The sequence below is a fragment of the Salvelinus alpinus genome, chromosome 29 (assembly GCF_045679555.1).
Source record: "Salvelinus alpinus chromosome 29, SLU_Salpinus.1, whole genome shotgun sequence".
Lineage (NCBI taxonomy): Eukaryota > Metazoa > Chordata > Actinopteri > Salmoniformes > Salmonidae > Salvelinus > Salvelinus alpinus.
Window position 1 is genome coordinate 19,480,570 of NC_092114.1, and position 23,632 is coordinate 19,504,201.

A 23,632-nucleotide genomic window follows, 5' to 3' on the forward strand; every position below is an offset into this window, starting at 1 on the left:
CTCATACAGGCCTGAAATCACACACGTCTCACATGCACAAATGAGTTTGCGTACAGGGGCAGAGGATCTCCCATGGTGCACTGTAATGGAACCTCTAGGTGGTGCCTGATTGGTCCATAGCATGACGTCTCCCTCTGAGATTGTTGTGAGATTCTCATTTTGCCGTGATGATTAACACATTTTTTGCTCCTCAGAGGTGGGGAGACTGAGGGGATTACACAGACTCATTGGAATGCAGGGTGAAATAAAAGAAAATGGAGTCCACATATTGTTTTGAGAACTGTTTATTCCTCCTGTTTGTCTGTCAGGAGGTTAAATCCCAAATAGCACCCTATTCCCTAGATAGTGTACTGCTTTTGACCAACCTTGAATGGGAATATGTGTCCATTTGGGATACTAACAAAGACTTACTTACCACACCACTCACACAACACACTTCCAGAGCAGGAAGGGGACTAAGGAGGCGTACAAATATTCCTAAAACGTACTCCGTAAAGTATAATCACTGACCTGACACAACATGATAGGTGAAAGCTATGCAGTGGAACCATGACACCTATCCAATCATGATATGCAGATTAAGTACTCACTCAGGGCCGTAGACCTTGACTATAATGGGTTAAATAGAGAAGTAGAGTATCTACTCAAATGTACAGTATTCTTTGATACATATAGATCTATAAACAGTGATCCATAGGTAGGAGAAAAACATTGATGTTACCATGGCAATTAAGGCTCTTACCTCAAAATCCTGACCTACATTATGTGCGCATTCTCATTGGCCATTACATGAACTAATGACACTGGCCAAAAGCAGATGCATAACAACTATACAAATGCACTTCCATATATTAATGCCTAATAGGCTAGTACATTACAACACTCTGGGGTGAAGTTTCCCATAGGTACAGATCTAGGATCAGCTTCCCTGCCCCAATCCTAATCTTAACCATTGGTGGAGGAAATGTTAAACTGACCCAAAATCAGCGTCTAGGGGACACTTCACCCTACTCCACATGACAACATCTGAGGCAACAGGTCAAATGTGTGCCTTGAAGGCTGATTGAAGCCATTACATGTTGGAAGCAGTCCATATGAACATACACAGATCCATATGGAAATCTATATATGACAATACCAGGAATATAAAGGCTTTGAACTAAATCACCATTCTGGTAAGTTCCTTGGTTTCCATCGATGAGCTACTAGTTCTTAGAATATACACATAGTTCTTCATCTTCTGCTATACTGTATATTTATTACTTCCAGTCCTGGGACTAAATAGTTTGAAATCTTACAACTTGTTCAAGCCTGCCTAGAGTGTCATGTGGGCTGGGTTTGGAAATATTCCATTGGTTCCATCCAGGCAAGGCACCATGCAAACTCAAATACTATTTGAAACCAGGTCAGGGCCTGTATTCACAAAGCGTCTCACAGTAGGAGTGCTGATCTAGAATCAGTTACCCCTGCTTATTCATTATGATTTAGGAGATAGAACTGAACCTAGATCATCGGGGCATTCATTACATCCATTAACAGAAACCGTTTAAGAACCAAGCGGAAGCAAACCGAGCAAGTGGAATGAAACGGGGAGGGACCTACCTGATTTTGTCCAATAGAAACTCTCGTTTCCGTTGCAAAACATTTTCCGTTTGGAGCAAACAATTTGCAAAATGTTTAGCAACAGATTAAATGTTTTGCAACAGAATCGCCATAATGAATACACCCCAGCACTCCTCTGACACTTTATTGTGCACGGATTCTATCTGTCAGTTCTTAATTAACATACTCCAGAAAACAGCGCTCTTTCACTCAGCTGCTGTGTGATCTTCTCCTCTGACTTCACTTCATCATTCTTCTGATTGACATCCGCAAACCTAACAGCCTTCTCCTGTCTGGCCAATGGGACTTTGCCATTCTCCCACTCTACTTCCTGGTTGAGGTCTGTGGCCACACCCTCTGTACTCTGCGGGAAGACTTCTTGAGAATCTGTCTCACACTCTCTCTCCTCCTCTTCTCTCTTGAGTCTTCCTCTCTCTACGGCGCTCCCTTTCTCATTTCTGTTGTTGTCCCAGTTTCTTCTCGCCTCGCTCTCCTCCTCTTCCGTGTTCCTCTTCTGTTCATCCATCCCTCTCTCCATCACTGGGGACATGTTCTTTCTCTCCTCTTTCAGCATTTCTCCGGCAGAGTTTTTCTTCGCCTTGTTCCGACCCCTGAGGTTCAACTTCTGAAAGAGACATTTTAAAGAGATACTTTTTTTCTTTCTTTAAACTCTGTCTTCAGACACCTGACAAAACACTACAAAATCTATCTTGGTAATGCTTCTCTCTTGGACAGTTAACCGCAAATAATTGACCAAGTCTCTTTTGGACTGTAATGTACTAAGAAATGCCTATTATTAGACAATATATTGCATTGTGTAGGTTATGAGATAGAGAGAGAGAGAGAGAGAGAAGGGCAAGAAAAGGGCAACCAGTGAAGAACAAACACCATTGTAAATACAACCTATACTTGTGTTTTTTATTTTCCCTTTTGTATTTTAACTATTTGCACATCATTACAACACTATATAGACATAATGACATTTGAAATGTCTCCATTCCTTTGGAACTTTTGTGAGTGTAATGTTTCCTGTTCATTTTTGATAGTTTATTTCACTTTTATTTATCTATTTCACTTGCTTTGGCAATGTAAACATATGTTTCCCATACCAATAAAGCCCCTTGAATTGAATTAAATTGAGAGGGAGGAGAGAGAGCAAATAAGCAGATGAGCTCCTGCATTTTTCAGCATGTTTTCACAAAAATATAGATTTAGAGTTAGATAAACTTGGAGTTTTCTACAAGGACATACACAGGATACTACCCTCCACAACACAACCTTTACTCCAAATAAAAACTCAGAACCTACAACCTGATTTTGGACTAAATTACTGGAAGGATTCCTACAATCAAAGATTCTTATTTGCAAGGACTATACAGCAAATGCTCTGGCAAACCAACGACCTGCAAAAGAAGCACAACAGAAATCTGAAAACACCATCCAACCTGGAACTGAGTGAGTCATGTTTAGTCTGAAGCTACTTTTAAAGCCAAGAAGAAAAATAAATTACAATAATATATTTTACTTTATAAGGACTGAATGCTAAATTAAGGCTACCAAGCTTGCTAGGAAAGAACATATCTGACTGCAACTTCAATTAGCACTGAGGTGTGAAGTGAGAGGTGTCAAAGCCCTTGAGCCTAACAATGTCAGCAGAGTGTCTGCACTCTGGACTGTGGTGAGACAACTTCAACAGGAGAAAGAGCAGGAGTGGAAGAAGGAGGCCCAGCGGCAGTCGTACGGTAATTTGGTAAAAAGCCAATTTGCTCAGGACATTGTTTTCACTCACAGCCTCCCCCACCCAAATGCAGAGGTCTTTGAAGCCCCCTCCCCCTGTACAGAGGTCATTACAATACAGTACCCCTGGATGTAAAAAATGAGAAGGCACGGAAAGAGTACAAAAATAAGCTCCTTATGGAAAATCAAAAGACACTTTTTGCTGACTGGTATAAAAATGGGAACATAAGCAACTGAATCTTCCACACAGACCATTCCCTGGCATGGCGCAGTGTTATATTAACGCACTACCTCTCTGTTAAGAGAGGGGGGGTTAGCGATGGGTGGAAACTCAGGATACTAGACAACAAGGACTCTGAGTCACCTAATGTCAACCTGTACAAGTCTGGAACAGTATTGGTACAGGGCAACCCCAAACAGTTTCCTCTGTACTTTCACATAATCAAACAGGGAGCACAGCAGGAGAAGCTCTCTCTTGAGAATGAGAAACCCCAAGCGTGTCAGACCAGACCTCTTCATTAAACAACCTCACAGACGAACAACACTACTCCCTCACTGAAATGAAGGATAAATTCACCCAGCTGGAGGTACGGCAGTTGGAGCTGGAACAGCAGGTGAACACACTCCAGTTAGCACAGACCCAGACAACAGTCCAGCACAACACCACCACCTCAACCAGACCCGGAGACCTGGAGGGGGAGAGAGATATGACTGCACTCTGGACTGTGGAGAAACAGGAGAAAGAGCAGAAGAAGAGCAGGAGAAAGAGCAGCAGAAGAAGGAGGTCCAGCGGCAGGAGAAGATGAGAGCAGAGCAGGAGAAGAACAGCGCACTAGAGGAGAAGGTGGGAAAGATGACATGTGACAGAACCCATTAGAGAGCTGGCCACCCCCGCAGAGAAGCCAGAACAACAGCCCACCTCAGATCCTGACTATAGCCTCGAAACCACAGCAGAACAGTCCACCCCAGACCATAGACTCGAAACCACAGCAGAACAGACAAATGAAGAACCCCAAGCCCAGGGGAACCCACTCCCTTTGAGCACCCCTCATCAGCCACCCTTTTTTTATTTTTTATTTAACTAGGCAAGTCAGTTAAGAACAAATTCTTATTTACAATGACGGCCTAGGAACAGTGGGTTAACTGCCTTGTTCAGGGGCAGAACGACATATTTTTACCTTGTCAGCTCGGGGATTTGATCTTGCAACCTTTCGGTTACTAGTCTAACGCTCTAACCACTAGGCTACCTGCCTCCCCAGGAGGGACCCTGATAGCCCTCCTGACATCCCCCCCACACCCACTGAGGACATACACAAGCCACAGATTGTACTCCTTATGCACTCAAACAGGATATGTATACAAGAAAATAAACTTTTTCCCAAACAAACAGTGTCTTAATTAACACCCAGCGCGCCCAAGACCTTCTGTCTGAGGACCAACTAGGTTCACCTAGTCACATAATAATACACACAGGCACAAACAACCTGAGAGCACAGCAGGAAAGGGTGGCCACAGCTCTCAAGGGAGTGATTGAAAAAGCTTCTTCTACTTTCCCCAACACACAAGTGGTTATCTCCACCCTGCTACCATACAGCGGGTAAACGCAAGTATTTCCAGTGACTGTGCCTCAAAACCAAATGCTAACCTGGCCCACCACTCCACCCTGGACTTTATGACCATGTCCACCTATACAAGACAGCAGTGCCCACCTTTGCCAGGACCCTAAAGGTTATCGCCATCAACCGCAGCCCAAACACCTGACACAGGAGCAACAGATCAACAGACACCCCGCTCAGACCAGCGAGACACTCTTCCAGACCTGAGGGACCCCCCCAGACCTACACAGAGGATCCACGCCGAGATGACCCACATTCAGACCACAGCACCACCAGCCACATCCACACCCCCACCAATCAATATCCCCCCAAACCAACCATGCCCACACCCCATATAGGTCAGATCAGACCTATGCCCCTCCAGCCCACCCCATGCCCCCCACTCCCACAAAGAGGGCCTCAACATGAAAGTCACACATACGCCCAGGCCATGAGCAGGCAAACAGGCCCAACCCCCATTCTTACACTGGCCCAAGCCAATGGCATGTATCAGATGCTTAGCAGGCTCTGCTCACACTTACTGGTCTGAGGCCAAACCACACGACTAACAACTTTGGACACTATGAAACACAACGCCTTCACTATCTCAGCTGGTAGTCCTATCCACCAAACTACCAGGAGTAAAACAGGGAAGGGACTCAGGGGGTATGCTAATTTGGTATAGAGCAAACCTAACTCTCTATTAAATTCATCAAAACAGGAACATTTTACATTTGGCTAGAAATTCAAAAGGAAATGATCTCAACAGAGAAAAATGTCCTACCTATATCCCTAGAATCCCCATACTTTAAAGAAGACAGCTTCTCCATCCTGGAGGGGGAAATCAATCATTTCCAGGCCCAGGGACATGTACTAGTCTGTGGCGACCTAAATGCCAGAACTGGACAAGAACCTGACACCCTCAGCACACAGGGGGACAAACACCTGCCTGCAGGTGACAGCATTCCCTCCCCCATATGACCCCCTAGGCACAACTACGATAACATAACCAACAAAAACTGGTCACAACCTCTTCAGCTCTTTCGCACGCTGGGTATGTACATAGTCAATGGTAGGCTTTGAGGGGACTACTACAGTAGGTACACCTATAGCTCATCTCTTGGCAGTAGTACTGTAGACTACTTTATCACTGACCTCAACCCAGAGTCTCTCAGAGCGTTCACAGTCAGTCCACTGACATCAGATCACAGCAAAATCACACTACCTGAACAGAGCAATACTCAATCATGAGGCATCAAAGCCAAAATAAACTTAATAATATTAAGAAATGCTATAGATGGAAGGAATGTAGTGTAGAAACCTACCCCCAAATAATTAGGCAACAACAAATTCAATCCCTTTTAGACAACTTCCTGGACAAAACATTTCACTGTAATAGTGAAGATGTAAACTTGGCAGTAGAAAACTTAAACAGTATATTTGACCTCTCAGCTTCCCTATCAAATCTAAAAATGTTGAGCAGAAAACCTAAGAAAATTAACAACAACGACAAATGGTTTGATGAAAAATGCAAAAACCGAAGAAATAAATTGAGGAACCTATCCAACCAAAAACATAGATACCCAGAAAACCTGAGCCTACGCCTTCACTATGGCGAATCACTAAAACAATAGAGAAATTCACTACGGGAAAAGGAGGAACAGCACGTCAGAAATCAGCTCAATGTAATTGAAGAATCCATAGACTCCAAACATTTCTGGGAAAATTGGAAAACACTAAACAAACACCAGTCTCAACGTCAACAGTGACGAGGCGACTCTGGGATGCTGGCCTTCTAGGCAGAGTTCCTCTGTCCAGTGTCTGTGTTCTTTTGCCAATCTTAATCTTTTCTTTTTATTGGCCAGTCTGAGATATGGCTTTTTCTTTGCAACTCTGCTTAGAAGGCCAGCATCCCGGAGTTGCCTCTTCACTGTTGACGTTGAGGCTGGTGTTTTTGAGCGTACTATTTAATGAAGCTGCCAGTTGAGGACTTGTGAGGCATCTGTTTCTCAAACTAGACACTCTAATGTACTTGTCCTCTTGCTCAGTTGTGCACCGGGGCCTCCCACTCTTTCTATTCTGGTTAGAGACAGTTTGTGCTGTTCTGTGAAGGGAGTAGTACACAGTATTGTACGAGATCTTCAGTTTCTTGGTAATTTCTCGCATGGAATAGCCTTCATTTCTCAGAACAAGAATAGACTAACCAGTTTCAGAAGAAACGTCTTTGTTTCTAGACATTTTGAGCCTGTAATCGAACCCACAAATGCTGATGCTCCTGATGCTCCAGATACTCAACTAGTCTAAAAAAGGCCAGTTCTATTGCTTCTTTAATCAGCACGACAGTTTTCAGCTGTTCTAACATAATTGCAAAAGGGTTTTCTAATGATCAATTAGCCTTTTAAAATGATAAACTTGGATTAGCTAACACAATTGGAACTGAATCTGCCGTTTCCAGCAACAACAGTCATTTACAACATGAACAATGTCTATACTGTATTTCTGATCAATTTGATGTTATTTTAATGGACGAAAAAATAGATTTTCTTTCAAAAACAAGGACATTTCTAAATGACCCCAAACTTTTGAACAGTAGTGTATATCAACGAATTGGCTTGGGCACGAGGACAGTTTGCAGCACCTGGCCTCACCCTACTAGAATCTGAAGTCAAATGTCTACTGATTATCTGGTGCTTCTGTCCCCAACTAAGGAGGGCCTACAGCAGCACCTAGATCTTCTGCACAGATTCTGTCAGAACTGGGACCGGACAGTAAATCTCAGTAAGGCAAAAAAAATAATGCTGTTCCAAAAAGGGTCCAGTTGCCAGGACCACAAATACAAATTCAATCTAGACACCGTTGCCCTAGAGCCCACAAAAAACATTGACATACCTCGGCCTAAACATCAACGCCACAGGTAACTTCCACAAATCTGTGAACGATCTAAGAGACAAGGCAAGAAGGGCCTTCTATGCCATCAAAAGGAATGTGTAACCTTTATTTAACTAGGCAAGTCAGTTAAGAACAAATTCTTATTTACAATGACGGCCTACCCAGGCCAAACCCGGACGACGCTTGGCCAATTGTGCGCCGTGCTACGGGACTCCTAATCACGGCCGGATGTGATGCAGCCTGGATTCGAACCAGGTACTGCAGTGACGCCTCTTGCACTGAGATGCAGTGTCTTACACCACTGCGCCACCCAGGACAACATTCGACATGCCAATTAGGATCTGGCAAAAAATACTTCAATTAGTTACAGAACCCATTGCTCTTTATGGTTGTGAAGTCTGGAGTCCGCTCACCGAACAAGAACTCACAAAATGGGACACACACCAAATTGAGACTGCATGTAGAATTCTGCAAAAATATCCTCTGTGTACAATGTAAAACATCAAATAATGCATGCAGAGCAGAATTAGGCCGATACCCGTTAATTATCAAAATCCAGAAAAGCTCAGTTAAATTCTATAAGAAGCGATTCACAAACCTTCCATAACAAAGCCATCACCTACAGAGAGATGAACCTGGAGAAGAGTCCCCTAAGCAAGCTGGTCCTGGGGCTCTGTTCACAAACACAAACAGACCCCACAGAGCACCAGGACAGCAACACAATTAGACCCAACCAAATCATGAGAAAACTAAAAGATAATGATGAATTAACAACAAAAAAATAGAGCAAACTAGAATGCTATTTGGCTCTAAACAGAGAGTACACAGTGGCAGAATACCTGACCACTGTGACTCACCCAAAATTAAGGAAATATTTTAGCATGTACAGACTCAATGAGCATAGCCTTACTATTGAGAAAGGCCACCGTAGGCAGACATGACTCTCAAGAGAAGACAGGCTATGAGCACACTGCCCACAAAATGAGGAAACTGAGCTGCACTTCCTAACCTCCTGCCAAATGTATGACCATATTAGAGACACATATTTTCCTCAGATTACACAGACACAAAGAATTCGAAAACAAACCCAAATTTGATAAACTCCCATATCTACTGGGTTAAATACCACAGTGTGCCATCACAGCAGCAATATTTGTGACCTGTTGCCACAAGAAAAGGGCAACCAGTGAAGAACAAACACCATTGTAAATACAACCCATATTTATGTTTATTTATTTTCCCTTTTGTACTTTAACTATTTGCACATAATATGACATTTGAAATGTCTTTATTCTTTTGGAACTTTTGTGAGCATAATGTTTACTGTTACATTTTTATTGTTTATTTCACTTTCTTTGCCAATGTAAACATATGTTTCCCATGCCAATAAAGCCCTTTGAATTGAAATTGAATTGAGAGTGAAAGAGAGAGTGAAAGAGAGAGAGAGAATCAGGAAAAAGGATGGTGAGGAACCTTGAAGTCTTTCCTTTTGCGTTGCAGGGTAGGTCTCTGGAGGAAGAGGATCTGCTTCGTGGACAAGCTGCCATCACTGAGGAAAGAACAGTGGTATTAATACCATGTGAATCACATCAGTACTTGCCACACATCTTGTAACTCTTTTTGTCTTATTCTGGGTCTTTTACTTTTACCGGGTCTTGTAATGTGACAGAAAATGTGAAAGGTAATTGTGTTCCAAATGATGTGCAGTGTTTCAATGTTGAGTATGGTTTAGAGCAGGGAAGGGCAACTTTGATGGGCGTGAGGGACACCATAAATCGGAACGCAATTGCTCACGGGTCTGCATACCCACATCCATACCCCCCCCCCCCCCCCACTTTTAGTGGCCCCCCTCTTTGACAGAAGAGAGAAAGGTAGATACTTTCGTGCAATTCTACACATTTTGCCATGTGGCGGGAAGGGAAATTAGCTGTTTTACAATTCTACACATTTTGCCATGTGGCGGGAAGGGAAATGAGCTGTTTTACAATTCTACACATTTTCCCATAGGGTGGAGGCAAATGTTTGCAGTTTTTAATATGATATCTGAGTGAGACTGACTGACAAAGTCAATGGAGGCCCCCCGGACAGTAATTCAACCAGGATAACAAGATTAGATAGATGGCCACTAAACTAACTTAACAATCTAAAAAAAGAATTGCTGACATGGGCTAATTGACTTACTATCAGTGACGGACATAACAAGAGAAAAACTGCTGATGCACAAACACATTTCTAACTTGCACCTTGTTTTCTACTATTCTAACTAGCAAAACTAAGTTGAGACCCTGACTGTGTTCCTAAAATGTAAAAAAATGTAAACAAATATTTTTGGGGGTTGGAAATTGATCCAAGGGCCTTCAAAAAGGGGGCGGACCACCTGTTGCCCATCTCTGGTTTAGAGAAATACTGTAAGTATTAGTCCGTACTATGCTGCTATAGTGTATACTGCCTAGTGTTCCTGACTGGTGGGTTGGGACCGTACCTGTTGGTCTTAACGATGGGAGTAGGCAGAACACACATCAGTCTCCAGCCATAGGGAGCCAGAGACTGGAGCAAGGGAATGTAGTCAGTCCTTACCACTACCCCCTGGAGAGGACAAAAAGAGTGTTACACACACGTCGACAATGGACGGACACACACACACACACACATACACTAACATCGACAATGGTCCACTGCTCCACCACGATGGCGTCGTATGAAGTGGGTGGGGTTTCTTCTGAGGAGCTCTGAAAGATGAACACAATGTCCACAGAGGAGACCCCACTGTCTGAAAGAGAGAGAGACAGAGAGAGAGAGTGAGACAGAGACACTTGCTTTGGCAATGTTAACATATGTTTCCCATGCCAATAAAGCCCTTAAATGGAATTGAATTGAGAGAGGGAAGCCCAACTTATTCTGTTACAGTTGAAGCTCTTCCACAAATTTGGAAGAGATAGAGTTGATGGGATCTTTGCTTTGCATGTAGTTCCATGCATCATGGGTGAAGGAACATAGATAAGGCTGAGCCTACACACTTTCCAAGTAGGCCTTCAACATTTTCCCCTAAATTCAAAAAGTTTTCAGTATATTGACATGGTAAACACTATAACCTGATGAAGATCCTTGCAGGATGGAAACGTTTGTTTGTGAATAAAGGTACATGGTGAAGCTTATGAGTGTGCAGGCTCCATTTCTTTAAACACTACAACACTGGCCTTGTCCCAGATCTCTTTGTGCTCTTGCCAAGTCAAACAGTCTGGTCTCTTAGCAATCTTCAAATATGAACATGCTACCATTAATGAGCTTGAGGAGAACAGTGTTTGGCATGCCAACGAGTGACAATGAGTTGCCATGACAGCACAAACAGACTGACACTCAGGCTACTATAACACGTCACCATTGTGCCAAACATACCATTGTCGTCTCCAAGGTGAAAGAAACCGTCGATGAGGCGAGCTCCACTGATGAAATGCTGGGTCATGTGATCTAGCCAGTGGGCATCAACCTCTGTCACTAGCCCCGCCTCTCTCTGCATCCCCAGTGGAACCCTGAAGGAGTAGAACCTCAGAGAGCTGGACAGCTCCCCTGTGTGGTTGTACAGGGCAAACAGCTGCCCTCCTACACACAGAGAAAGAGAGGCACATATCATTTGTTTATATTTTTTTGCCAGGAAGTACACGACTGAAATTAATCAACATTGCAATATTCAGTATAAACTCCAACTCATGGCAATGCCACATGAAAGTTGCTGAGGAGCCAGAAGCAGAGCTGCCCTATCTGTCAGCATCATCTCACACCAGCAGCCTGTCAGTAATGCAGTCGTAACAGTAGTAGATCCCACACTCACTGCTCTGTGCTGGTGGGGACCTCACAGCCCTCTTATCTCTGTCTGGACTCTTGACCCGAATGTGATTGTTGTTGTTGTGGGGCGGGACTCTGCTGCTTCTCTGATACTTATCCAGGTCACCCCCCGTACCCCTGTTTCCATGGTTGCACCCCCTCTCAGTCCAGGATTCCGACCCCCGGTCGCCGTTGTCTAGTTCTGGTGACTGGACCAGGTTGTCTGTGCCATGGTCCTGTTTTGGTATCAGTCTCTGGTTCTGTGTCTGAGGGCTTGGACTCTGTCTGTCTCCCTGGCGCCGTCTGTCTGCGTCTGGACCACCAAGTCCATCTGTTAACTCTGCTTGGCTGAAGTTTGGTAGTAGAGTCCTGATGAAGTCTACTTGGCTTTCATTCTGATGTCTCTTTATACATGTGGTCTCTATTGGGTTGCAGGACTGTAGTTGATCCTGGTCGCTATTGAGTTCAGTTGGGACATGGTTGTGGTGGTCACAGGCTGGATCGATTGGGTTGGGACTCTGCAGTCTCTCTGGTGGGTTTGCTGCTTCATCTGGACTATGGTTTGGTTGATCCTCTATTGAGGGTATTCTGACTGGACTGTGATTGTGTTCCCTGTCTGTTGATTCTACTTCAGTAGAGTCCTGCGTGTTCTCTACCAGTTCTGTTGAGCTCATGTCCAGCTCCACCTGACTGGTATCTGTAGGAATCTGTTCAATTGTTCTGAGTTCTACCGACTTGTATTCTGGTGTTTTCAGTTCTGTGTTCCGGTCGTGTTCTGGTTCTAAGAGGTTCTGGTGGGGTTCCGTAGACTCTGTAGGGATGAGGTCTGGTATAGTGGATTCTGAGGGGCTGGCCGTGGTGCTGACAGTGGTACTGGTGGGGTGTCTGCGTATGGGGGAGGGGCTGGAGTGCAGGGAGGACAGGTCTTCAGGGTCCATGTGTCCCAGGAAACAAGGTCCCCCACCAGGCTGCTGCAGGAAACCCACAAACAGAACACCCTGCTCTGCCGCATCCTGGATCTGGACACACACACACACACACACAGTAGGAACGTTTCCATTGACCCAGGTTTATTAGACAAAAGCAATGTTGCAAAAAAAATAATTGCGACATGTGTAATGAAAACAGAAGATATAGGAGACATTTCCGAAAGATCAATTTTATCTGTTCGACAGGGGCGGATTTTTAATTTTGTCTAACTTCCTTTACTGCGACAAATAATGATCCACACTTTTTCAAAAAACGTTAACCAAATACAACCACCGACGGCTCATTGCTGTTGCTCTAAGAGGCAAATCAGCACAAATGCACATGTGCCAACTGAATCTCAACAAGGAAACAGTCAGTGGTTGTATTTGATTAACATTATTTGAAAAAGTGTGGATTTCAGCAAACAAAGAAAGGCACGCTACTACAGAGGACAAACAGGTATACGGTCGATGTTTCGTAATTCATATTTTCTGAAGTATTGAACTTGGGCGAATGATTTAGTCAGAGCTAAATTACACAAAGCCTGGTCTCCGCTCCACTCTATTGGTGGAAACTTCCATGACCATAGAGTTGAGTTTAGTCCGCTATAATACCCCACATAGTGACATGACAGACCAGGAGCTGTAATACCCCACATAGTGACATGACAGACCAGGAGCTATAATACCCCACATAGTGACATGACAGACCAGGAGCTATAATACCCCACATAGTGACATGACAGACCAGGAGCTATAATACCCCACATAGTGACATGACAGACCAGGAGCTGTAATACCCCACACAGTGACATGACAGACCAGGAGCTGTAATACCCCACACAGTGACATGACAGACCAGGAGCTGTAATACCCCACACAGTGACATGACAGACCAGGAGCTGTAATACCCCACACAGTGACATGACAGACCAGGAGCTGTAATACCCCACACAGTGACATGACCGACCAGGAGCTGTAATACCCCACACAGTGACATGACAGACCAGGAGCTGTAATACCCCACATAGTGACATGACAGACCAGGAGCTGTAATACCCCACACAGTGACATGACAGACCAGGAGCTGTAATACCCCACACAGTGACATGACAGACCAGGAGCTGTAATACCCCACACAGTGACATGACAGACCAGGAGCTGTAATACCCCACACAGTGACATGACAGACCAGGAGCTGTAATACCCCACATAGTGACATGACAGACCAGGAGCTATAATACCCCACATAGTGACATGACAGACCAGGAGCTATAATACCAGTGACATGACATGACAGACCAGGAGCTGTAGGCGACTAATGTGATTGAGCCATTCAGCTTCATGCAGCGATCTGTCGTTAGGCACGTCAACACACAGGATTGATGGGCGGCTACAGAAATAGAAACGGCCCGGGCTATATTTATAATTATAAACTGGGTGGTTTTAGCCCTGAATGCTGATTGGCTGAAAGCCGTGATATATTAGACCATATACCATGGATATGTAACGACAGTCATATTCGTTCTCCTCCTCAGACGAGGAGGAGCATGGGTCGGACCAACACGCAGCGAGGTATGTAGACATAAATTATATTTATTTAAAGACGAAGACGAACACGAAAAACACTTGGAAAATTACAAAATAACAAAATGACGTAGACAGACCTGAACATGGAACTTACATAACTACACGAACAGGAACAGACTACATCAAACGAACGAACAACGGTGGTGCGCAGGTGTGGTGCGCAGACACAAACACGGAAGACAATCACCCACAAACAAACAGTGAGAACAGCCTACCTTAAATATGGTTCTCAATCAGAGGAACGTCAAACACCTGCCTCTAATTGAGAACCATATCAGGCACATTAAACCCAACATAGAAACACATAACATAGAAATGCCCACCCACACTCACGCCCTGACCGACTAACACATACAAAACAACAGAAAACAGGTCAGGAACGTGACAGGATATGACAAAAATATACTTTTTACTGTTCTAATTACATTGGTAACCAGTTTATAACAGCAATAAGGCACCTTGGGGGTTTGTAGTATATGGCCAGTATAACATGGCTAAGGGCTGTATCCAGGCACTCTGCGTTGCGTTGTGAAAGAACAGCCCTTAACCGTGGTATATTGGTCATATACCACATCTCCTCGGGCCTTATTGATTAATTCTGTATTCTAATAGCTACAGATCTGTCCAGTGGGGCCTTTGGCAGCCATTGTCAGTTAGCTCTGGTGTACTGTTCTGTGAATGACATGCTTGGTATATTGATTCACATACGTCATTTACACACTCACCAACACAGAGGCTCATTTACACACTAGACATTCTGCAAAACATTATGCAAAATAACAGCCAACCTAATCATCCCTAAAGATCAAATATTCTAATGACAAAGGAACCTAATTATCCACTGTGTGTGTGTGTCATTATTGTGTGTGTGTATGTGTGTGTGTGTGTGTCTGTCATTAGTGTGTGTGTGTCTGTCATTCTCCTTCTCCCTCACACGGAGCTCCTCTGGTTAATTGTCAGTTGATATTAACGCTGACAGTTTGAGAGGGGCTCGTCAGAGAGAACACAGAATGCTAACTACCACACAAAATAATGAGACCTCTTTCCCCATTATCATCCCTCCACCAATCACAATCAACACAATGACAATCAACATACACACATTTTGTGGGGCGAGACAGATGAATAAGGGAGACACTGAACAGACACTGCCCACCACTTGAGTCTGTCAAGATTGGGTTGAAAATACAAAATATATGCGTGCGTGTGTCACACACTCCCACCCAAAGGTTCATTATACCTCCTTGACATTTACTTATTCATATTTAGTGTGTGCATGTATGTGTATCATAGGGAAGCAGTGCCCACCTCTGCAGTGTGATAAGACCGGTCTCTCTGTCCCTCACTCTCCTATTGGCTCCTGTCTGTGGTTCTTTTCAGCTATTTCCTGGCAGCCAAGCTCCTATCTGATTGCCTATTCATGTCATGCTGCCTAACCATATCACATTATACTGAGCCCTGTGCATTTCAATCCAATCACCTCTCCCCTTTGTGCTCCGCCTGTTCACTTCTCATGGTCGCTGTAGAATGAGATAAATTCACTACTATATTGTTATACTAAGAGGGCTTTTGTGGTTGTTAAATTATGATGTCACAGCTGATAGTGACATTAGGGGGTCATCTCAATAGTCTAAAGTGGCTTCCTCTCCTAACTTCTCCTTTTCTTTCCTCCACTCCATCTACATGGACCTAAAAAAGGATACAGGTGTACAGAACCAGTAGGGGAAGGAGCTGAGGAAGGTAAGCGCCATCCAAGGGAAGTAGGATGAGCTTTCCCCTAGTCTCTTCTCTGTCAAATATTTAAGTTACATTTTGGGGAGGAATTCCGGAGTGTAATGTCCCTTTAAGCTCAAATTTGGGAGGAATTTGTTGATCCTAGATCTGTGCCTATGGGCAACTCCTCCCAGAGTGGAGCTGATTGGGAGTAGTAAGCTGAGCCTAGATCTGTGCTTTAGGACTAATGGTGACCTTCTTCACGTAGTTCTGGATGACATCCGGGTCGGGGGCCTGTTGACCCGCCACACACACGTCTGTCTCCAAGCGACGGCCTGCCCACTTCAGCTGGGTCTTCTCTGAACTGGAGAGAAATGAAACAGGGATTAACGAAGACATCAGCCTTTTTTATATGCGTACCAAATGGCATCCTATTCCCTATATAGTGCACTACTTTTGGCCAGGTCTCATAGTGGTCCATAGGGCTATGGTCAAAAGTAGTGCACTATGTAGGGAATAGCCATTTAGGATGCATACTTACTTTCTTCTCAAAGAAACACATGAACGTGCAGAAAGGACTGACGAACGCACAGAAAGGACTGACGGACGTGTAGAAAGGACTGACGAACGCGCAGAAAGGACTGACGAACGTGCAGAAAGGACTGACGAACGTGTAGAAAGGACTGACGAACGTGTAGAAAGGACTGACGAACGTGTAGAAAGGACTGACGAACGTCCAGAAAGGACTGACGAACGTCCAGAAAGGACTGACGAACGTGTAGAAAGGACTGACGAACGTCCAGAAAGGACTGACGAACGCGTAGAAAGGACTGACAAACGCGCAGAAAGGACTGACGAACGTGCAGAAAGGACTGACGAATGTGCAGAAAGGACTGACGAACGTGCAGAAAGGACTGACGAACGTGCAGAAAGGACTGACGAACGTGCAGAAAGGACTGACGAACGTGCAGAAAGGACTGACGAACGTGCAGAAAGGACTGACGAACGTGCAGAAAGGACTGACGAACGTGCAGAAAGGACTGACGAACGTGTAGAAAGGACTGACGAACGTGCAGAAAGGACTGACGAACGTGCAGAAAGGACTGACGAACGTGTAGAAAGGACTGACGAACGTGCAGAAAGGACTGACGAATGTGCAGAAAGGACTGACGAACGTGTAGAAAGGACTGACGAACGTGCAGAAAGGACTGACGAACGTGTAGAAAGGACTGACGAACGTGCAGAAAGGACTGACGAACGTGTAGAAAGGACTGACGAACGTGTAGAAAGGACTGACGAACGTGTAGAAAGGACTGACGAACGTGTAGAAAGGACTGACGAACGTGTAGAAAGGACTGACGAACGTGCAGAAAGGACTGACGAACGTGTAGAAAGGACTGACGAACGTGCAGAAAGGACTGACGAACGTGCAGAAAGGACTGACGAACGTGTAGAAAGGACTGACGAACGTGCAGAAAGGACTGACGAACGTGCAGAAAGGACTGACGAACGTGCAGAAAGAACTGACGAACGTGTAGAAAGGACTGACGAACGTGCAGAAAGGACTGACGAACGCGCAGAAAGGACTGACGAACGTGCAGAAAGAACTGACGAACGTGTAGAAAGGACTGACGAACGTGCAGAAAGGACTGACGAACGTGTAGAAAGGACTGATGAAGGTGCAGAAAGGACTGATGAACGTGTAGAAAGGACTGACGAACGTGTAGAAAGGACTGACGAACGTGCAGAAAGGACTGACGAACGTGCAGAAAGGACTGACGAACGTGTAGAAAGGACTGACGAACGTGCAGAAAGGACTGATGAAGGAGTGAACAAAACTATGGATCATCATGCGTGTATGCTGGAGCCTAGTCATCTCTTCTGCTTCAGGGAAATTATAACATGTTCCGACAGCATCTAACACATCTATAAAATGTTCAGACAGCGTCTATAACATGTTCAGACAGCGTCTATAACACATCTATAAAATGTTCAGACAGCGTCTATAACACATCTATAGCATCTTCAGACAGCGTCTATAACACATCTATAGCATCTTCAGACAGCGTCTATAACATGTTCAGACAGCGTCTATAACACATCTATAAAATGTTCAGACAGCGTCTATAACACATCTATAGCATCTTCAGACAGCGTCTATAACACATCTATAGCATCTTCAGACAGCGTCTATAACACATCTATAGCATCTTCAGACAGCGTCTATAACACATCTATAGCATCTTCAGACAGCGTCTATAACACATCTATAGCATCTTCAGACAGCGTCTATAACATGTTCAGACAGCGTCTATAACACATCTATAAAATGTTCAGACAGCGTCTATAACACATCTATAGCATCTTCAGACAGTGCCTATAACACATCTATAGCATCTTCAGACAGCGTCTATAACACATCTATAGCATCTTCAGACAGCGTCTATAACATGTTCAGACAGCGTCTATAACACATCTATAAAATGTTCAGACAGCGTCTATAACACATCTATAGCATCTTCAGACAGTGCCTATAACACATCTATAGCATCTTCAGACAGCGTCTATAACATGTTCAGACAGCGTCTATAACATGTTCAGACAGCGTCTATAACACATCTATAAAATGTTCAGACAGCGTCTATAACACATCTATAGCATCTTCAGACAGTGCCTATAACACATCTATAGCATCTTCAGACAGCGTCTATAACATGTTCAGACAGCGTCTATAACATGTTCAGACAGCGTCTATAACACATCTATAGCATCTTCAGACAGCGTCTATAACATGTTCAGACAGCGTCTATAACACATCTATAAAATGTTCAGACAGCGTCTATAACACATCTATAGCATCTTCAGACAGCGTCTATAACACATCTATAGCATCTTCAGACAGCGTCTATAACATGTTCAGACAGCGTCTATAACACATCTATAAAATGTTCAGACAGCGTCTATAACACATCTATAGCATCTTCAGACAGTGCCTATAACACATCTATAGCATCTTCAGACAGCGTCTATAACATGTTCAGACAGCGTCTATAACACATCTATAGCATCTTCAGACAGCGTCTATAACACATCTATAGCATCTTCAGACAGCGTCTATAACACATCTATAGCATCTTCAGACAGCGTCTATAACATCTTCAGACAGCGTCTATAACACATCTATAGCATCTTCAGACAGCGTCTATAACACATCTATAGCATCTTCAGACAGCGTCTATAACATGTTCAGACAGCGTCTATAACACATCTATAGCATCTTCAGACAGCGTCTATAACACATCTATAGCATCTTCAGACAGCGTCTATAACACATCTATAGCATCTTCAGACAGCGTCTATAACACATCTATAGCATCTTCAGACAGCGTCTATAACACATCTATAGCATCTTCAGACAGCGTCTATAACACATCTATAGCATCTTCAGACAGCGTCTATAACACATCTATAGCATCTTCAGACAGCGTCTATAGCATCTTCAGACAGCGTCTATAAAATGTTCAGACAGCGTCTATAACACATCTATAGCATCTTCAGACAGCGTCTATAACACATCTATAGCATCTTCAGACAGCGTCTATAACACATCTATAGCATCTTCAGACAGCGTCTATAGCATCTTCAGACAGCGTCTATAAAATGTTCAGACAGCGTCTATAAAATGTTCAGACAGCGTCTATAACACATCTTTTAATGGATTTAATACAGAGTACTGTGACGTCACTTCACGTCACTTCCTCTTGAATTTGCAGACGTGTTGCTGTGCGTTTTGCTGTGCGTTTTGTTGCCAACTTTACTTTGCTAGCTGACAACTTTACGTTTATATTTTTAGTTTTTCCATCACAACTTTTTTCCCTCATTCAACTTTTTCACTCCGGACGCTTTATCTGGACATGGTTCGTCAGCACCTTCAACAGCCGAAGCTAAGTAGTAACTTTAACATGATGTCTTCTAACTGCATTCGCTGTACTCATAATATACAGGAGAATGATCGCCTAACGGCGAGGATAGCTGTGCTGCAAGCCCAGTTTCAGACGCAATCGTTAGGCAAGGGTAATTTCAGTGTAGGAAAGGGTGAAACAGCGTCTGTGCCACCAGTAAGTACAGATAGTAACGTTAGTATAAATCCCCCCGCACTGTCCCCGCAGCCGGACAATTTTCTCATGGCTTCTGGAGGGAAATGCTGTTGGAATGCTCAACCGGTGTCGCTCATTCAGCCGATAGAAACTTTCAACCGGTTTTCCCCATTGAGTAGCGAGTCGGAGTCTGAGGCCGAGTCTTCTCTTGTCTCTACTCCTCCCGTTACGGGGTCTGAGACGCCGAAGGCTCCCACCATTAGCTCTGACAAATTGAAAACCCTAGTCATTGGCGACTCCATTACCCGCAGTATTAGACTTAAAACGAATCACCCAGCGATCATACACTGTTTACCAGGGGGCAGGGCTACCGACGTTAAGGCTAATCTGAAGATGGTGCTGGCTAAAGCTAAATCTGGCGAGTGTAGAGAGTATAGAGATATTGTTATCCACGTCGGCACCAACGATGTTAGGATGAAACAGTCAGAGGTCACCAAGCGCAACATAGCTTCAGCCTGTAAATCAGCTAGAAAGATGTGTCGGCATCGAGTAATTGTCTCTGGCCCTCTCCCAGTTAGGGGGAGTGACGAGCTCTACAGCAGAGTCTCACAACTCAATCGCTGGTTGAAAACTGTTTTCTGCCCCTCCCAAAAGATAGAATTTGTAGATAATTGGCCCTCTTTCTGGGACTCACCCACAAACAGGACCAAGCCTGACCTGCTGAGGAGTGACGGACTCCATCCTAGCTGGAGGGGTGCTCTCATCTTATCTACAAACATAGATAGGGCTCTAACTCCACTAGCTCCACAATGAAATAGGGTGCAGGCCAGGCAGCAGGCTGTTAGCCAACCTGCCAGCTTAGTGGAGTCTGCCAATAGCACAGTCAGTGTAGTCAGCTCAGCCATCCCCATTGAGACTGTGTCTGTGCCTCGACCTAGGTTGGGCAAAACTAAACATGGCGGTGTTCGCCTTAGCAATCTCATTAGGATAAAGACCTCCTCCATTCCTGCCATTATTGAAAGAGATCGTGATACCTCACATCTCAAAATAGGGTTACTTAATGTTAGATCCCTCACTTCAAAGGCAGTTATAGTCAATGAACTAATCACTGATCATAATCTTGATGTGATTGGCCTGACTGAAACATGGCTTAAGCCTGATGAATTTACTGTGTTAAATGAGGCCTCACCTCCTGGTTACACTAGTGACCATATCCCCCGTGCATCCCGCAAAGGCGGAGGTGTTGCTAACATTTACGATAGCAAATTTCAATTTACAAAAAAAAAAATGACGTTTTCGTCTTTTGAGCTTCTAGTCATGAAATCTATGCAGCCTACTCAATCACTTTTTATAGCCACTGTTTATAGGCCTCCTGGGCCATATACAGCGTTCGTCTCTGAGTTCCCTGAATTCCTATCAGACCTTGTAGTCATAGCAGATCATATTCAAATTTTTGGTAATTTTAATATTCATATGGAGAAGTCCACAGACCCACTCCAAAAGTATTTCGGAGCCATCATCGACTCAGTGGGTTTTGTCCAACATGTCTCTGGACCTACTCACTGCCACAGTCATACTCTGGACTTAGTTTTGTCCCATGGAATAAATGTTGTAGATCTTAATGTTTTTCCTCATAATCCTGGACTGTCGGACCACCATTTTATTACGTTTGCAATCGCAACAAATAATCTGCTCAGACCCCAACCAAGGAGCATCAAAAGTCGTGCTATAAATTCTCAGACAACACAAAAATTCCTTGATGCCCTTCCAGACTCCTTCTGCCTACCCAAGGACGTCAGAGGACAAAAATCAGTTAACCACCTAACTGAGGAACTCAATTTAACCTTGCGCAATACCCTAGATGCAGTTGCACCCCTAAAAACGAAAAACATTTGTCATAAGAAACTAGCTCCCTGGTATACAGAAAATACCCGAGCTTTGAAGCAAGCTTCCAGAAAATTGGAACGGAAATGGCGCCACACCAAACTGGAAGTCTTCCGACTAGCTTGGAAAGACAGTACCGTGCAGTACCGAAGAGCCCTCACTGCTGCTCGATCATCCTACTTTTCCAACTTAATTGAGGAAAATAAGAACAATCCAAAATTTCTTTTTGATACTGTTGCAAAGCTAACTAAAAAGCAGCATTCCCCAAGAGAGGATGGCTTTCACTTCAGCAGTAATAAATTCATGAACTTCTTTGAGGAAAAGATCATGATCATTAGAAAGCAAATTATGGACTCCTCTTTAAATCTGCGTATTCCTCCAAAGCTCAATTGTCCTGAGTCTGCACAACTCTGCCAGGACCTAGGATCAAGGGAGACACTCAAGTGTTTTAGTACTATATCTCTTGACACAATGATGAAAATAATCATGGCCTCTAAACCTTCTAGCTGCATACTGGATCCTATTCCTACTAAACTACTGAAAGAGCTGCTTCCTGTGCTTGGCCCTCATATGTTGAACATAATAAACGGCTCTCTATCCACCGGATGTGTACCTAACTCACTAAAAGTGGCAGTAATAAAGCCTCTCTTGAAAAAGCCAAACCTTGACCCGGAAAATATAAAAAACTATCGGCCTATATCGAATCTTCCATTCCTCTAAAAAAATTTAGAAAAAGCTGTTGCGCAGCAACTCACTGCCTTCCTGAAGACAAACAATGTATACGAAATACTTCAGTCTGGTTTTAGACCCCATCATAGCACTGAGACTGCACTTGTGAAGGTGGTAAATGACCTTTTAATGGCGTCAGACCGAGGCTCTGCATCTGTCCTCGTGCTACTAGACCTTAGTGCTGCCTTTGACACCATCGATCACCACATTCTTTTGGAGAGACTGGAAACCCAAATTGGTCTACACGGACAAGTTCTGGCCTGGTTTAGATCTTACCTGTCGGAAAGATATCAGTTTGTCTCTGTGAATGGTTTGTCCTCTGACAAATCAACTGTACATTTCGGTGTTCCTCAAGGTTCCGTTTTAGGACCACTATTGTTTTCACTATATATTTTACCTCTTGGGGATGTTATTCGAAAACATAATGTTAACTTTCACTGCTATGCGGATGACACACAGCTGTACATTTCAATGAAACATGGTGAAGCCTCAAAATTGCCCTCGCTAGAAGCCTGTGTTTCAGACATAAGGAAGTGGATGGCTGCAAACTTTCTACTTTTAAACTCGGACAAAACAGAGATGCTTGTTCTAGGTCCCAAGAAACAAAGAGATCTTCTGTTAAATCTGACAATTAATCTTGATGGTTGTAAAGTCGTCTCAAATAAAACTGTGAAGGACCTCGGCGTTACTCTTGACCCTGATCTCTCTTTTAACGAACATATCAAGACTGTTTCAAGGACAGCTTTTTTCCATCTACGTAACATTGCAAAAATCAGAAATTTTCTGTCCAAAAATGATGCAGAAAAATTAATCCATGCATTTGTTACTTCTAGGTTAGACTACTGCAATGCTCTACTTTCCGGCTACCCGGATAAAGCACTAAATAAACTTCAGTTAGTGCTAAATACGGCTGCTAGAATCCTGACTAGAACCAAGAAATTTGATCATATTACTCCAGTGCTAGCCTCCCTACACTGGCTTCCTGTTAAGGCAAGGGCTGATTTCA

The 23,632-nt window shown here is 43.9% G+C and overlaps 1 protein-coding gene across 1 annotated transcript in view; it reads right to left on the reverse strand.

Moving 5' to 3' along the window:
* Nucleotides 1-268: 268 nt before the first annotated feature.
* LOC139559238 (raftlin-like) overlaps nucleotides 269-23,632 on the reverse strand; it is a 105,772-nt gene continuing 82,408 nt past the window's right edge. Inside the window, exons 4-10 of the mRNA XM_071375041.1 lie at nucleotides 16,172-16,280; nucleotides 11,653-12,664; nucleotides 11,220-11,423; nucleotides 10,484-10,593; nucleotides 10,306-10,409; nucleotides 9,297-9,372; nucleotides 269-2,227 (exon numbers count right to left, since the gene is read on the reverse strand). Of these exons, the coding sequence (XP_071231142.1) occupies nucleotides 1,781-2,227; nucleotides 9,297-9,372; nucleotides 10,306-10,409; nucleotides 10,484-10,593; nucleotides 11,220-11,423; nucleotides 11,653-12,664; nucleotides 16,172-16,280 (2,062 nt within the window). The 3' untranslated portion in view covers nucleotides 269-1,780. The remainder of the gene's footprint in view (nucleotides 2,228-9,296; nucleotides 9,373-10,305; nucleotides 10,410-10,483; nucleotides 10,594-11,219; nucleotides 11,424-11,652; nucleotides 12,665-16,171; nucleotides 16,281-23,632) is intronic.